General features: G+C 34.9%; 1 protein-coding gene across 1 annotated transcript; it reads left to right on the forward strand.

Moving 5' to 3' along the window:
- Positions 1-15,426: 15,426 nt before the first annotated feature.
- On the forward strand, positions 15,427-16,377 carry LOC140507608 (olfactory receptor 51H1-like). Its single transcript, XM_072615626.1, has one exon. It carries the CDS (start codon positions 15,427-15,429, stop codon positions 16,375-16,377), a length of 951 nt encoding a protein of 316 aa, XP_072471727.1.
- Positions 16,378-16,831: the final 454 nt, after the last annotated feature.

A 16,831-nucleotide genomic window follows, 5' to 3' on the forward strand; every position in this document is an offset into this window, starting at 1 on the left:
CAGGTTTTATATACCAATGTTTTCCTTACCAAAATGCAGAATAGAAGACAGAGGAGACATGATAACTCTCTTCCAGTCCTTGAAGGGATATCTTGTGAAAGAGGCATTATGATTAATCTATGTGTCCTCAGAGGGAAGGATTAAAACTTAGTGAAAGTTGCAGAGACAGAACTCTACTCAACAGAAGCAGAAAAATATCCTAAGAATTAGAGTTATCCAGAACTAAAACAAGTTGCTTTAAATGGTAATAACTTTCTGACCACTGAGGCAGGATGACCACATGTTGAGGATGTTTCAGAAATCTCAGGTCTATATCTAATCTTAGCTAAGGTGACCAAGGAAGGATAGGCAAAAGATATAAGACTGCTGCAGAGACAAAGATGAATATTTTCATCCAGATTGCCTCCAAGGGATGGTCACTACTCTGAAGATCTGGCTGAAAGAACTGACCCGTTTTTTGTCTTGGGAATTTTTTTTCTCTCCTGTGTGGACTTCTTTGGGTAATAATAGTCCGGGATGAGTTCACTCAGATTGTATTGGGCATGACATGCTAGCCCTACTTTACTTTATTTCCTTAGTGCATTTTTTTAAAGATCTGCTTCCCTAGAACCAGCACCAACTCCACTTCCAGCCTCCACCTCTAGGAAGACATTGAACCCAAATTCTAGACCATCTTCCAACCCACTCAGAATCTTACTTGGGATAAGAATCATCTATTTCCTGGTGGTAACAGTCATACTCGGCCTGTATGAGAGATTTAGTCCTTCCCCATTGACTTTATCCATTTTAAAGGCCACAAGACAACTCAGTGAATCACAAGGAAAAGCCCTCAGGAATAAGCCCAAGCAGCTACTGAAAACATTCCTAGCCTCTCTACTGCAAAAGCTCAGAATGCCTTGCATCTGTTGCTTTGGGAGCTATGTCATCATGATGATAAAAAAATCATTTAGATGCAAAGTGGAAAGACATGGCATTATTTACAAAATATCCTCAAATAAACGTCTATATAGAAAGGATTTTACTGCATTAGAAAGAGCTGGATTGTAAATCAGGTTGCCTGAAATCTAGTCATGAGTCTTCTATTAATCTGCTTGTCCTTGAAAAAGGACAAGTCACTTAATGGCTCTTGCCTTGGTTAGTTTCTCTCCATCTCTGTGTCTATCTCTCTGTCTCTGTCTCCTTGTCTATTTCTCTGTCTTCTTTTTCTATCTCTGTCTTTCTGTCTCTGTTACTCTCTCTCTCTCCCTGTCTCTCTTCCTCTCTCTCTCTCTCTCTCTCTCTCTCTCTCTCTCTCTCTCTCTCTGTGATTCTCTCTCCCCCTTGTTATCAAATCAATACATAGACATCTTTGATTAAATCATGTGTCTATAACAATTGATTTTATGGTAGGAGGGCAAGCCAGAACCTATTCTTTCCACCTGAAAATATAATTTATATTTGCTTATGTGTATGCTATATTGTATTTATCTACTATCATATGTTCTAATTTTCTAACTTATTGTATTATCCAATTCTAATACCACTGTGTGGTGATCTTTTCAAGTTTACACCAAATGTTTAATAATATAGGGAAGGGAACGCATTAGGGAAGGAATAAGTATGAAAAGCATGAAAGGAATTCATAATATTACTGCAGTTGTTAAATTAAATATGATATATTAAATGGCACCCACCTGGCACAATGTTAGCAAAACAGCACACAAGAGTACTTATTGGTAGAGAAGTCTTTGAATTAGGAGATAATCTCCTCCAAAATATATGTTACATATCAAGGGTAAAGCATGCCACTAGATCAGATAGAATTATAAAAAGGGATACCTATAAAGTGAATAATTTATTCATGATTCTCTCTATTTTGTTCCTGCTGCTATTGAATGCCTATTGTATTTAAAGTATTGGGTAAAACACTGGGAGGAAATAGGAGGAAAAATTGGTAAAACACAAGACTTGCTCTAGAAAGTGTTCCAACATAGTAAGAAAAATCACATTTGCTGTCAAACTGCATGCCAGAGACTCTTGATTTTCTTCCATTTATATGCCTTGCACACTGGCTTCTTCTGGTTTATTTCCCCCCTAACACCACCTCACTTCCTGATTACCATTCCTCATCCCCAGGATTTAACTGCAGACAAGGAAATAGTGGCCTGACTTCTCCCTTTACATGTTCTTTCTGAAATCAGTAGGAACTCCTTTTGTAGTTTTATGTTTTGTTCATCACTCCACAGGGAAATGTGGGAGGTAGTAGAAAAGGGGTAGTAGAAATAGAGGTAGTAGAGAACTGGAGTAAAGAGACCTAGATTTGAAATCCATGGAATCATAGTTAAAGATATAGAATTGGAGGCCATCAGAGAACCTTAGAAGCCACTAACTCCAATCCCTTAATTTTACCAATAAAAAATAGTTATATGAAGGGTAAGCAACATTTCTTCAGTCATAAAAGTAGAACTTTTCAGAGGTGGAATTTAAACTCTTTTGCAAAAGTAAATGTTCTTCAATGTAACACACTGAATCTCACTTTAGTTACTCAATAATAGTATGATTATGAGCAAAATATTTCTTTCTTGGAGCTTCAGTATTCTCATCTAACAGAGGACATAGTCAATTCACAAACACTTCTTAAAATGCCTACTGCATGACAGGTACAGTATTAAATCTGAGATTACGAAGATAATACTTTCCCTCTCAGGTGCTGTATTTTAAAACAACTCAGCAGAAGAGAACTCCCTAACCCAGACAGATAAATTTTTAATTCAATTATTATGTAAATTGAGTTGTGATATATTTTGGGCAAGAGGCTTCCTGATGCCCTTCAAATAATAACATTTAAGTACATACTCCACCTTCAGTTAAGGGCAGTCTTATTCTGAATAATGGTATATTGTCACATTCTTTAAAAAAAATATGTAGTTTATTCAGCCAAGAGCTTATAAAATTTTCAAGTATTTGAATCATCATCCCCATGCCATTCCCCATTTCCCAGTAAATTAAGGGGAGATGAAATTAGAAAAATTTTCCTTTAACACAGTTATCTGATTTTGGCTACCCACCTAATAAAGACTTTCCCTTTGTCACAGTCCACACTAGAAACAATGAAAAAATTAATAAATATCAAGCAGTGGAAAGAGACATATGTGTTTCAAAAAACCCTTTCCTTCATCAGCAGGGTCTTATGAAGGAAGAACAGAGTTAGGTAATGTTAATAATTGAATTCAAAATTTTATCTATTCCTCTTTCCTTCATCAGAATTTTTTTTTTTGTTCTAGTCATTTGGATGAACAGGATTTTTATTTTAGTCTCTCAATTTTATTCTCTATATTTCTGCTTTTTTAATGTTTCTTGGAAGCCACAAATTGCAGCGTTTTATTTTCTCATCTAATCTCCTACTTTTTTCATCTTATTGAGTTGTTTAACCCTTTCACATTTAAAGTTTATAGAACAAGGTTTATATTTCCCTCCATTTGTCTCTTTTTTTTTTTAAGTTAGGATTTTTTCCCTGTTCTTTTGTAAACACAGTACTATGATTCTTTAGTTACTATAACTTAATTTTTTTTTAGTTACTATAACTTAATCCTTTTAAAGTTGTTCCTGTTTCCAATGGCTCTCTTCCTCCCATGCTTGAAATACCATTACATTTGTTAGCCTTTTCCTTTGGAGTTTTGGTCATTAGTTAGTTCCCTTTCCTTTCCTCCTTTTATTTAGTTATTTTATTCTTCCCCCTTTTCACTCAGTCAAATACCTTTCCTTTTTCTTTTCTCCCTTTCATCAAGTCTTGCTTATTAGTTTTTTACATTTCATTCTTTTTGTGCAACTTTGCAAAAGATTATTTTTCTCACTCTTCACACTATTCCTTTTCTGTATACTTTCGACTCTCATTCTCTAGTTCATAGTCCCTATACATATCTAATCTTTCTCAATTCTCTGCATTCCTCTTGGAATCAAGACTTCTAAGGTATCTATTCTCCCTTCTAATCAATTTCTACCACTATCTTTTAGAGGTTACCCAAACATAAGCTTTTATAAAGTACTCTTCATGCTCAGAAAATGCCAATTCTAGTAGGTGATGTAGGGGACATTGTCCCACTGAAGGACTCCCCAATTACCCCACCCCTGATTATGCAGTCCAGTATTGCTCTCTATCCTTCTCTGGTCACTATCCTTACCCATTTACTTCAAAGTCTCTCCCTTGTAAGCATACCTTCCTGTTCCAACCAGTGGATGCCAGGAATTCCAATTTTCCCTCCTCCCAAAGCAGAATAATTGGATTCTTCAACCACCAAATCCCTTTAGACAACGTCCAAGGTAAGGACCTTCACAAAACATCTCTCTTTACCCATAGGGCATTCAGTAATACACCCACTGTTAAAATAGGACCTTATTCATTCTTCTTTTCAATTTTATTCATCTGTTCTTCCCAGGAAACTACCAAGGGCTTCTTTTTTCTCATACCTTCAGACCTTAACTTAGCAAGTATGACATCATATATTCTATATTCTTCTCTTTTTGACCCTTTATTACTACCTTCCATTTTGTAATGTCATCTCATAAACAGCATTGATTTATCTGTAGGTAGTGTGCTGTGAGGTTGTCCATAAAGTTCCAAGTATACATCTTCACCATTTTCTCCATCTTAATTCTGCATTCACCCTTATGTCCTTTAGTTGGTTTTTGTCTGTCATTCTTGAAAAAGAACAAAATGACATCACTGTGTGGAACCAAAGTACAGTGTGTTTAATGGTGACTGAACAGATCAGTACAAGCTTGCAAGATACCATCATAGTCCATGTAAACACTTGGAGCAGAAAAGTCTCTGCATTAGTACCTTTAAAAAAAAAATATCATTCTGTTAAATGTGAAATATCTCATTGGAAAAACAACTAATTTATAAGATAAGTTGAGGAGAGATAATTTAAGATGTTTGGTCTATCTAAAAGCCATGATCAAAAATGAGCCTAGACAGTATATTTCAAGAAATTATCAAGAAAAACTGTGCTAGTATCCTAGAACCAGAGGGTAAAATTGAAATAGAAAGAATTCATTCATACATTTCCGAAAGAGATCCCTGAATGAAAACATCCAGGAGTATTACAACCAAATTCCAGAGCTCCCAGGTGAAATAGAAAATATTGCAAGCAGCCAGAAAGAAGGAATTAAAATACTGAGGATCAACAGTCAAGATCACACAAGACTTAGCCACTTTCACAGAAAAAAGCAGATAACTTGGAATAAGATAGTGGATTCTTTTTTTTAAATAGTATTTTATTTTTTCCAGGTACATGTCAACATAACTTTTAGCATTCATCTTTATGAGATTTTGAGTTCTAAATTTATCTCCCTTCCTTCCCTTCTTCTAAAAATGATAGATTATTTGATAGAGACTACACATGGGCTATAAGATAGTATATTCTGGAAGAAAAAGGAGCCAAGATTACAACAAAAAGCAACCTATACAACAAAACTAAGTAAAATCATTTAGTGGGAAAAAAATGAATATTTAATTAGTAATAGACTTAGATGAATTTCCTTATGAAAGGATCAGAGCTGAATAGAAAATTTCACTCAAATACAAGAATCAAGAGAAGGACAAAAAAAAAAAAAGGTAAACATGAAAGAAAACCCATAAGGGGCTCAATAAGTTGAAGCTGTTTAAATTTCTACACGAAAAGATGGTATTTGTAGCTCCCAAGAAATCTATTCTTATTAGGGCAATTAGGAGCTTGTAGAGAGCATGGGTGTGAGTTGATTATGAAGAAATGATCTAAAAAAGTAAGAGGTGAAGAGGGATGCACTGGGAGAAGGGGAAAGAAGGAGGAATAATGTGGAAAGTCACCTCATATAAAAGAAGTGTGCAAGGAAGAACTTTTATAGTAGAGGAGAAAATAGGATGGATCATGGTCAACAATTGAACCTCATTCTCATTAGAACTGGTTCAAAGAGTGAATGATATATTCACTGTTAGGATTAGAAATCCATTTGACCCACCAGAGAAGTAGGAGTTGAAAAGGATAAGAAAATAGGGAAGCTGATAAAAAAGGAAATTGGATTAAGGGAGGCAGTGGTTAGAAGCAAAACAAAATTTTGAGGAGGGATAAACTAGAGGGGTCATGGTGGTGGATACTGTTTCTGTTGCTTACAACAAACACAGTGGAAACAGAGAGATACACAGAGAATAAAAATAAGCTGGGGAAAAAAGATGTAAGGGTAGCAGTCATGATCTCAAAGCAAAAGGAAAAAAATAAGTGTAATTAAAAGAGACAAACAAGGAAACTACATTTTGCTAAAACATACCATAGACAATGAAGTGATATGAATACTGAACATATATACAACAAATGGCATAGTATCCAAATTTTTAAAGGAAAAGTCTAATGAGTTACAGGAAAAAATGGACAGTAAAATTGTACTAGTGGGTGACTTCACCCTTCCCCTCTTAGACTTAGAATAAGCTAACCAAAAAATAAATAAGAAAGAAATTAATGATAAATAATTTTTTGAAAAAATTAGATGTGATATGTATCTGGAGAAAATTGAATGTAAATAGAAAGGAGTATAACTTCTTCTCAGCTGTTCATGACACTTTCACAAAATTGATCATATATTCTATATATTCTGGCATAAACCTCTCAAAAACAAATGCAGCAAAAGGAGAAACATTAAATTCATCCTTTTCAAATGATGATGCAGTAAGGTTACAATCAATAAATAGCCATTGAAACATAGATTAAAATTTAATTGGAAACTAAAAAATCTAGTCCAAAGAATGAGTGATTCAACGAACAAATCATAGAAAAAATTAATAATTTCATTAAAGAAAATGACAGCCAAGACACCACACCAAATTTTGTGAAATTCAGCCAAAAAAATATTAAAGGAAAAATTTACATCTCTAAGTACATACATTGATAAAATAGGGAAAGAATAGGTCAATGAATTGTGCAAGCAACTAAGGAAAACTAGAAAAAGAAGCAAATTTAAAATACTCAATTTAACATACAATTGGAAGTCCTGAAAATCAATAAAATTGAAAGAAAAAAATTAAAGCACTACATAAAACGCAGAACTTGTTGTATGGAAAAAATAAAAAGAACATTGGTTAATTTGATTTTAAAAAGAAAGAATCAAACCAAATTACTATTATCAAAAGTCAAAAAGATGAATGTGCCACTAATGAAGATGAAATTAAAGTAATTATTAAGAGCTGCTTTGGACAATTTTATGCCAATAAATCTGACAATCTAAAAGGAATAGAAAAATATTTACAAAAATATAAATTTCCAAAATGAACAGAACACTAAATAGAATACTTAAATATCTCAGAAAAAAAATAAACAAGCCACCAGATCAATTCACAAGTAAGTTTTAATAATGTCAGTGCTGTGAAGAGGATTTGAAAACACTGGCAAAATAGTCTTAAAATTTTCTTTTTATGACATATGTATGGTGCTGATACCTCAGTCGGGAAAAGAGAAAACAGGAAGAAAACTATAGATTGATTTTCTTAATGAATATTCATGCCAAAAAATTAAATGAAACACTAGCAAGGAGATTGCATCAATACACCATGATCATATCCTCTGACTAGGTGAGATTTATACTAGGAATGCAAGACTGGTTGAATATTAGGAAAGCCATCAACCTAATTGATAATATTAATATAACAAGCAAAATCATAAAATTATATCAGGAGATGCAGAACATTTTTTTTAACAAAATGCAAAACTCATTCCTCAAAAAAAAAAAGCACTACAAAGCAGAGGAATAAATAGAGTTTTCCTTAAAGCAATGAGTAGTATCTATTTAAAATGACTAGCAAGAATTATCTGTAATGGGAATAAGATAGAAAGAAGCCTTCTGAATAAGATGAGAGGTAAAGCAAAGATGTATATTATTGCTATTAATATTGTACTACAAATGTTATCTGAAGTAATTAGAAAACAAAAAGAAGGCGAAGCAAGAAAAAAATACAATGAGGAAAAAAACTATTTTTTTTTTTTTTTTTGCAGATGACAGCATGGTATACTTAGAGAACCCTGGAAAACAAATTTAAAAATTAGTTTAAACAATTAGCAACTTTAGCAAATTTGCAGTATATAAAATAAACTAAATCAGAATTTCTTTATATTACCTATAAATTATAGTAGCAAGAGATAAAAAGAGAAATTCCATTTAAAAATAATTATATATTATATATATACATATATGTGTATATATATATGTATATATATATATATATGTATATATATATATATATATATATATATACATATATATATATATACTTGAGAGTGTATTTGCCAAGACAAATCTAGAAACTATATGGACACAATAAAAAAAAAACACTTTCTACACAAAAAGTCAGAACTTAACAATTTGAAAATATTAATTGCTCATGACTAGGTCAAGCCAACATAAAAAATGACAATTTTAGATAAATTAATTTACTTATTCAGCACCAAACCAAGTAAACTACCAAAAGTTGTTTTATTGAGCTAGAAAAAAAATAATAACAAAATTCACCTGGAACAAGACAAGGTCAAGAATATCAAGGGAATCACTGAAAAAAGTATGAAGGAAGGTAGCATAACAGTATCAGATCTTAAATTTTATTACAAAGCAGTAATAATGAAAACAATCTGGTACTAAGAAATAGATTAAGGAATACATTAGGTACACAATATATAACATAATAATCATATGTAAATGATTACAGTAACATAAGATCCTAAAAATCTAGTGTTTGATAAACCCAAATGTTCAAGCTTTGGGTATAAGAATTTACTATTTGACAAAAATTGTTGGAAACCAGAAAGCAGTTTGGAAGAAAGTAGATAGAAACCAACCTCTCATGGCATATACCAAGATAAGGTCCAAATGAATGTATCATTTAGATAAAAATGTGATATCATAGACAAATTATGGGAGAGTAGAAAATTTTACCTATCAGATCTAGTGTATGTGCGTTTGTCCTTCGTTGCTGAAGACCATGACATCAGAGAAATGATGACATGACTTGCACTTGACTTTGTTTTTTGAGTGAGGGAAGGCTGTGCAGGTCACTAGCCTCATTTCTCCTCCAGAGCCATCCAAATACAGTGAACAACTACTCATCAGAATGACTGGAGATGACCCAGAATGAGGCAATTGGGGTTAAGTGACTTGACCAAAGGTCACGCAGCTAGTGAGTATCAAGTGTCTGAGGTGAGATTTGAACTCAGGTCCTCCTGACTCCTACACTGGTGCTCTATCTACTGCACCACCTAGCTGTCCCATCTAACAGATAGATGAACAAGGGAAAAATTATGACAAAGAAGAGATAAAGAATATTATGGGATATAAAATGTATAATTTTGATTACATTAAATTTAAAAGATTTTGCACAGACAAAACCAATGCATCAATGACTAGAAGGAAAGCAGAAAATTGGAGAAAATATTTTTACAAAAAGTTTCTACAAAAAAAGGCCTAACCTTCAAATATATAGAGAAATGAGTCAAATTTATAAGAATATGAGTCATTTCCCAGTCAAGGCATAGAAACTGGCAGTTTTCTGATGAAGTCACCAAAACTATCTATAGTCACATAAAAATTCTCTAAATCATTATTAGTCAGTTAAATACAAGTTAAAACAGCTCTTTATATTGCTAACAAAGTCCAGGAGCAAGAGATAAAAAGAGAAATTCCATTTTAAATACTTTGAAACTCTCCCTGCCAAGATAAACCCAGGAAGTATATGAGCACTTTTACAAAATACTTTTCACCCCATAGCTATCAGATTGCCTAATATGATGGTAAAGGAAACTGACAAATATTGGAAGGGATGTGGAAAAAATGGAATACTAATAGAGCGTTGATGGAGTTGTGCTTTGATCCAACAAATCTGGGGAACGATTTGGAACTTTTTTTTTTAATTTGGAACTTTATTCGGAATTTGTATAAAACCATGCATACATTTTGAGCCAGCAGTACCACTGCTAGTTTTCTGTGCTAAAGATGTTAAAGGAAAAGGACCTAAATGCATAAAAATTTTTATGGCAGCTTTTCATGATGGCAAAAAATTGGAAATTGATGGGATGAGCTCAATTGGGAAATGATTGAACAAGTTTTGGTATATGATTGTGATGAAATACTATTGTGCTATAAAAAAAATGAGAATCAGGATTGTTTCAGAAATAAGATGTGAAGATTTATAGGAACTCATGCAAAGTGCAGTGACTAGAACCTGGAAAACATTGTACATACGAACAGCAATATTATATGATCACCAACTCTGAACAACTTAGGAATTCTCAGCAATGACAACTCTGAAGGACTTATGGAAAATGCTGTCCATCCCCAGAGAAAGAACCAATGGAGTCTGAGTCTAAACTGAAGCACATTTTTTAACTTTCTTTTTTTTCTTTCTTTTTTCTTTTTAGCAATATGACTGATTTGGACATATGTCCATTATTTCACATGTATAATTATTATTACATTGCTTGCCTTTCCAATGGATAGAGAAGGATCATGAGGAAGGGAGAGAGGACAAAATTCAATTGTTAAGAAAAAGAGTGCTAAAAATTAAATATATATATTTTTAAATAAATAAAATGTGTCAACCAAAACTGACACCAAAACTCAAGAAATGTTCAAACCAGAGTAGAGCATAGGAAAATTATTTCTTCTTTCACTCTGAATTTCATATTTTCCTTATTTTAAACCTTTATTGTATTAGGAAAGCGTATATATGACATGAAGCATCATTAATAGAAATAGAATAAATACACAGAGGTAATATAAATGTGCACAAGATGCACATGTCAAGGGAAAGGCTATTTTTCCAGCTGCTGCATACGTTTGTTGGATGAGAAAAACAGAAGGTACTAATGATGGGAGAAGATTTGGGGTATCATAAATGGGTAAAGGCTATGAACCTCTGTTGCTCTCTTGAAATTCCTTTAATGAAGCAACACATAAATGAGTTTTTCTACCCCTCTTCCTCCCCTGTCATGTACACCAGAAGGAGAAATTTCTGCAAAGAAAGGCCTATTTTGTTTGATTGGGATCTAGGGAATGATCAGAGTCTATTAAAGACTCAAGGTGACCCATGGGATTTAAAATGACAGCATAAGAGCTCAGAGTTATCACCTTGGTAAAGGAAGAGGTGGACTCTGTGGCAAGAAGAAAAAGGCAGGTAAGAACAAAAGGAAAAGAGTGCAATAAAGACTAATGAATGAGTAATGTAGGGTAGGGGAAGAAGAAGAAGATGGTGATGAAGAACCTGAGTATGAAATAAATTCAGTGAAGGAAGATCAAGGTGGTGAGGAGCTCCAAAAACAGAGGATTTGAGGTTGGCAAAAATATATATCATGATTATATTTTAATTTTAAATCATAAACACTGTAGGCAACAGGGAATGAAGAAGGAAGCAGAAACAAGAAAGTAGTAGAACAGGGTAACAATTTATATGAGCCTTTCTATGAGCAGAGATCTGAGCTTCTGAAAAAAATATTTAAAATTTAAAATATCATCTTTTATATTTCTAGGAATTTAAAATATCATCTTTTATATTTCTAGGATTTTTAACCAACAATAATCCAGTGAGAACTGCATTTCACATCAGTCAAGTGTGCTTTACAGAATATTCTCCTTTGGGTAGCAGATATATACAAGGTAATAAACAATTAAACTGACACATGTATGGTTTTTGCTATCCTCTTCCTCTCAAAGTCTTAGGAACTGGAACAAATAAACGAAAGTACAAGACTATCTTCTTATCTAGGTCAACAAACTCAGCTCAAACTACTTTTAAAAATAAAATGTTGGCCATTCGCTCAGTGGCTAGAACTCAAATAGTGACTATAACAAATTGCATTTAATGGATTAATGGTGCCTAATAATCAATTATTAAAAACAAAAAACAGTCTATTAGTTTGAGAATAAAAGTGGCCTCAAGAGTACATCCTGCTTAAAGGCTGATGAGCTTAAGCTTAGCCCTAGCCAATTTAAAGTTAATAAGTAAGAAATGTACACGTCAGTGAGACTGAACTAGACTGAGCAAAGCAAAGGTTTTAATTCCTGGGGAGGAGTGATGGAGAGAACGTAATGGCATATTTATTGTTGTCCAAACTCATTCTCTCCTTTCTTTTCTTCCTTTACCCACCAACCATTCATTTCCTTTCCTCCAGAAAATTACTTCCTCTTGTGAATTGCCAAGAAAATGTCCAGGGACTGTGTAGGTGTATGTGCATGTGTATATGTGCATGTAAATGTGTGCGTGAGAAAGTAACTCTGAAGAAAATGGGAAGAGAGAATGTTGAGACACATATGTGGGCCAGTCAGAATCTGGATGAGAGTCAACATATTGTGACTTCACTGCGAAGAGGGTAAAGGATGAAATATACAGGTAAGATTGGAACATCTTACTTTTTTAGGACTCTAAGGTTGACAGAGCCCCATTTAGATGTAATAAGTGATCAAAATGCCATAACCCCACTTACTCATGTATGCATCCAGCCAGCTATGCATATGAGATTGATCACTCAACATAGTTGAATTTGTATGGAGTCCAATAACTCTTACTTTGGTGTCTATCTATACCTAGATTTACACATTCATAGAGTTAATGACCATTTGCTCAATAGAAATTCCTTTTGTCTGCAGCTCTCAGTCTCAATCCTGTGCCACCTGTCTCCTGATAGAGTTCTGACTACCCATTCAAGAGAACATGGTCACTCATTTCAAAGTCAGAGATAGGGTGAAAACTTAAAATCCTTAGGGTGGGGGTTTTCTATAGCACTTGCAGCTTACAACTCATTTTACTAAGATGCAGTGTTATCCATCAATAGTATTCAGAAAATCCTAAAGTGGATGTGCATCACCAAAAACAAAAACCAAAACAAAGAAGGACACAGTCTATTAAGGCAAAAAAATAATGAATTTTCATCACAGTTTTGTTGAAGACTGTTTTGGTTGTAGAGGGTAAGCTTCCTCTAGTGGATAGAAGATGGAAAACATTGGAAAATATATGAAACTTTCAATTATCCACAGACTGAAAGAGCAGAAGAACCTGAAAAACATAACTTACAAATAGCCCTCTGGGTTTGTCTTCCTCCATCAATCAGTTATTGAGCAACAAATTAAAATGGAAAATTTATGAGATCACTGATGCTTGAGAGGAGAGTAACAGAAAAGAGGTAGAGAGTGTGAACTCAAGAGGAAAAGATGTCAGGAGTGTTCTTGTTAAGGAATAGGAGAGGATGTGTGCATAGGAATACATAATCCCTTTTGTGAAAAAGTATGATAGGCAGTAGCGTGGTGCATTGGAAAGAGACCCAAGCCTAAAACCAGAAAGACTCATCTTTTTGAGTTTAAATCTGGCCTCAGAAACTTAATAGCTATGTGACTCTGGGCAAATCATTTAACCCTGTTTGCCTCAGTTCCTCACCTGTAAAATGCGCTGGAGAGGAAAATGGCAAACCACTCCAGTATCTTTGCCAAGAAAGCCACAAATGGGGACAAAAAGAGTTAGGCATAACTAAAGAACAACAAGTAGAAGTGCTTGTATATTTCTGTACATGTGGGTGTATCTGAGAGAGAGAGAGAGAGAGAGAGAGAGAGAGAGAGAGAGAGAGAGAGAGAGAGAGAGAGAGAGAGAGAACATGTTTTCTATTCGTGATCATTTTATTCATGGACTAGTTTATATAGGACCATTTGTAGTTCTGCTTGAGTCTGTAGAAAAATGTCTGGGAGTGTACTTATAAATATAGTTATGTGTCTGTTGGTATGAGAATTTGTATATCTCTGTGGAAGAGTAATGGTTTATTTATTTGCATGTGTTTTTCCAGTGATTGACACATAGTAAGCACTGTTTTGCTTTTCATGCATGCATTCAATCACTCATTTGTGCATATAATGTATCTATCTGACTATCTATGAGTTTGTATTGAAGAAACTCCACATATATCTATGTTCAAATTAATAAAATAAACGTGCCCTTTCTCAACCTGGTCTTAGTGCCTAGATTCCCCTCTGACCTGTACCAGGTGAAATCTTATCCCTCAAGGGTCACTTCAAATGCCACTCCTTCCATGTAGTTTTCTTTGATTGCTGCCACCAAAAGAGATCTAGTCTTCTCGCAGTACTTTGCAATTCAAAAGCATGTTTCCACACCACAATGCATCATATGTATTTGAGTCTATGTCTCATTTTGACAATGAGAGTGAGAACTCATGGATGAAAAGCCATGATCACAATCATCACAGTATCATTAGTAGGAATATAGCACAGAGAGGCTGCTCTGAAGTAACAATAGTTTACATTCCTATGGCAATTGACAGCTTATGAGGTGTTTTTTCTCACAAAATCATGTTTAATTAATTAATTAAATCCAACAACAATTCACAAAGCAACTACTAACGACCAGGCACTGTGCCAGATTCTATGAATATAAAAACAAAATGGAAGAGTTCCTACCCTCCAGAAGTTTGGTTCTAAGATGGTGGAGAGATGGAGTAGCATGTGTAAATATCAATGAATATAAAAAATATAAAAAATAATTGGTATGAGGAGGGTATGTGTTTAATATGACAGGAAGCTTGTTAATAATAGAATAGGCATTCTGAAGGGTACACAATAGAAAAAGGGAGAAAAGTGGGACATGGATACTAGAAAGATGGAGATGATGTGAATGGTTTTAAGGGAGTAGAGAGTGGTTTTCATGGAAAGGAATTTTGGCTATGGCAGCAGTTTCTGAATAAAGGTATATAGTATTAAATTGCCAAACTCTTCAAAAAATTCAAGTAATTACTTTATCAATAAAATAAATTGATATATTTTATTTTTTACTTGTCTAAATTTCCTCACATATCTCCTTCCAGAATGTTATTTCATATATCAAATAAGATTTCAAAGGCCAAAAATTAGAAAAGACAATACATAAAATGGATTAGGACATCCAACAGTGCTATGGATCACCTTTGTCTGCAAAGGAAATGACTGAAGTATCTATATCTATATCTATATCTAATCTACCTATATCAATTCTAGGCTTATTCTTTATAATTTTTCAACAGAGACTTTCCACTTTTATGGTAGTAATTTACATTGCTGTGCTCATTGTGTATATTGTTTTCTTGCTTCTGATTACATGGAACAAAGATAACATTAATTTGATTATCGATCACTGTAGAAGATGTCTGGATTCCAGATACTACTTAACTCTTAAAGATACTGTTTTCTATTCATATCCTCACTTTTTCAGACAAACTAGAACTAAAAAAGGGAGTTACTATACTTGAATCCTCCAAGGAAGTAAGCAGTAAAATCAGGGTGAAAAACCCCCTTTCTCTGTTCCCCTTCTGTCCTGACAAGTGTTCATGTCTATCCCATAAGAGAATGTTCTTTTATTTCAGGAGCTGCTGCCCAAGCAGAGAAACCCCTGCTGGTGATACCATGCATAACTTGAATGTTTCTCATATCAGTCATCACAGTTTTTTACTGACGGGTATCCCAGGAATGCCAGAGAAGAACCCCTGGATGGCATTCCCACTGGGACTTCTCTATATTCTCACTCTGCTTGGAAATGGAACCATCTTATCCATCATTAAGATGGATAGCAGCCTCCATGAGCCCATGTACTATTTCCTTGCCATCTTGGCACTGACTGATGTGGGTCTCTCCATGTCTACCCTGCCCTCTATGCTCAGCGTTTTCTGGTTCAATGCTCCAGAAATCTCTTTTGATGCCTGCATCACTCAGATGTTCTTTATACATGCATTTGGAATAGTAGAATCTGGAGTCCTGTTGTCCATGGCTTTTGATCGCTTTGTAGCAATTCGAGATCCATTGCGCTATGCTTCCATCCTCACCTCTGGGGTCATTGGCAAGATTGCAGTAGCAGTCATTGCCCGTGCCATCTGTGTGGTCTTACCTGCCCCCCTTCTTATCAAGCGACTACCTTTCTGCCGCTCTAACGTCCTCTCCCATTCTTACTGCCTCCACCAGGATGCCATGCGACTTGCCTGTGCTAGTACACGTGTCAATAGCCTTTATGGCCTTATTGTTGTCATTTGTACTCTGGGGTTGGATGCCCTTATGATTCTTTTCTCTTATGTGCTCATCCTGAAGACTGTCCTTGGCATTGCCTCATGGGCTGAGAGGCTCAAGGCCTTCAATACCTGCCTGTCTCATGTCTGTGCTGTGCTGCTTTTCTATATACCCTTCATTGGTGCCAGCATGATCCATCGCTTTGGAAATCACCTGTCACCCATTATTCACACCCTGATGGCCAATGTGTATCTCCTGCTCCCACCTGTACTTAACCCCATCATCTATAGTATAAAGACTAAGCAGTTCAGTAAGAGGATAATTCAAATATTCTTTAGGAGAAAGGGCAGGCCTTAGTGGATGCTTGGGCTGAGGGGCTGAGTGATAATCACCAAGGAGGGTGGGTAAAGGAGGAAGCTATGAGAGGAAATAGTCATTTACATAATGCCTACCATGTCCCAGGCATTGTGCTAAGTGCTTTACAGATATTGCCTCAGATGATTCTCACAGCATCCCTGTATGGTGTATGCTATTATGATATCTATTTTACAATCGAGGAAAATAAAAAAAAAAAAACAGGGTAAAGGACTTGCCCAGGGTCACACAGCTAGTAAGGGTCTGGGGCCAGATTTTAACTTCTTTTCTTGACTCCACAAGGAGTACACTATCCAGTGTGCCACCTAGTGGACCCTAGCTGAATCTAGTAAAGAGTGCTGAAGCCACTGGATTATCTGGAGCTGGTGGGGAACCTGTGGCTTTGTGGCCACATGTGGCCTTTTAGGTCTTCAAGTTCGGCCCTTTGACTGAATCC

This window comes from Notamacropus eugenii, chromosome 5, assembly GCF_028372415.1.
Source record: "Notamacropus eugenii isolate mMacEug1 chromosome 5, mMacEug1.pri_v2, whole genome shotgun sequence".
In the NCBI taxonomy this organism is placed as follows: Eukaryota; Metazoa; Chordata; class Mammalia; order Diprotodontia; family Macropodidae; genus Notamacropus; species Notamacropus eugenii.

Coding starts and splice junctions, on each gene's coding strand:
- LOC140507608 (XM_072615626.1), top strand. CDS start 15,427: ATGCATAACTTGAATGTTTCTCATATCAGTCATCACAGTTTTTTACTG.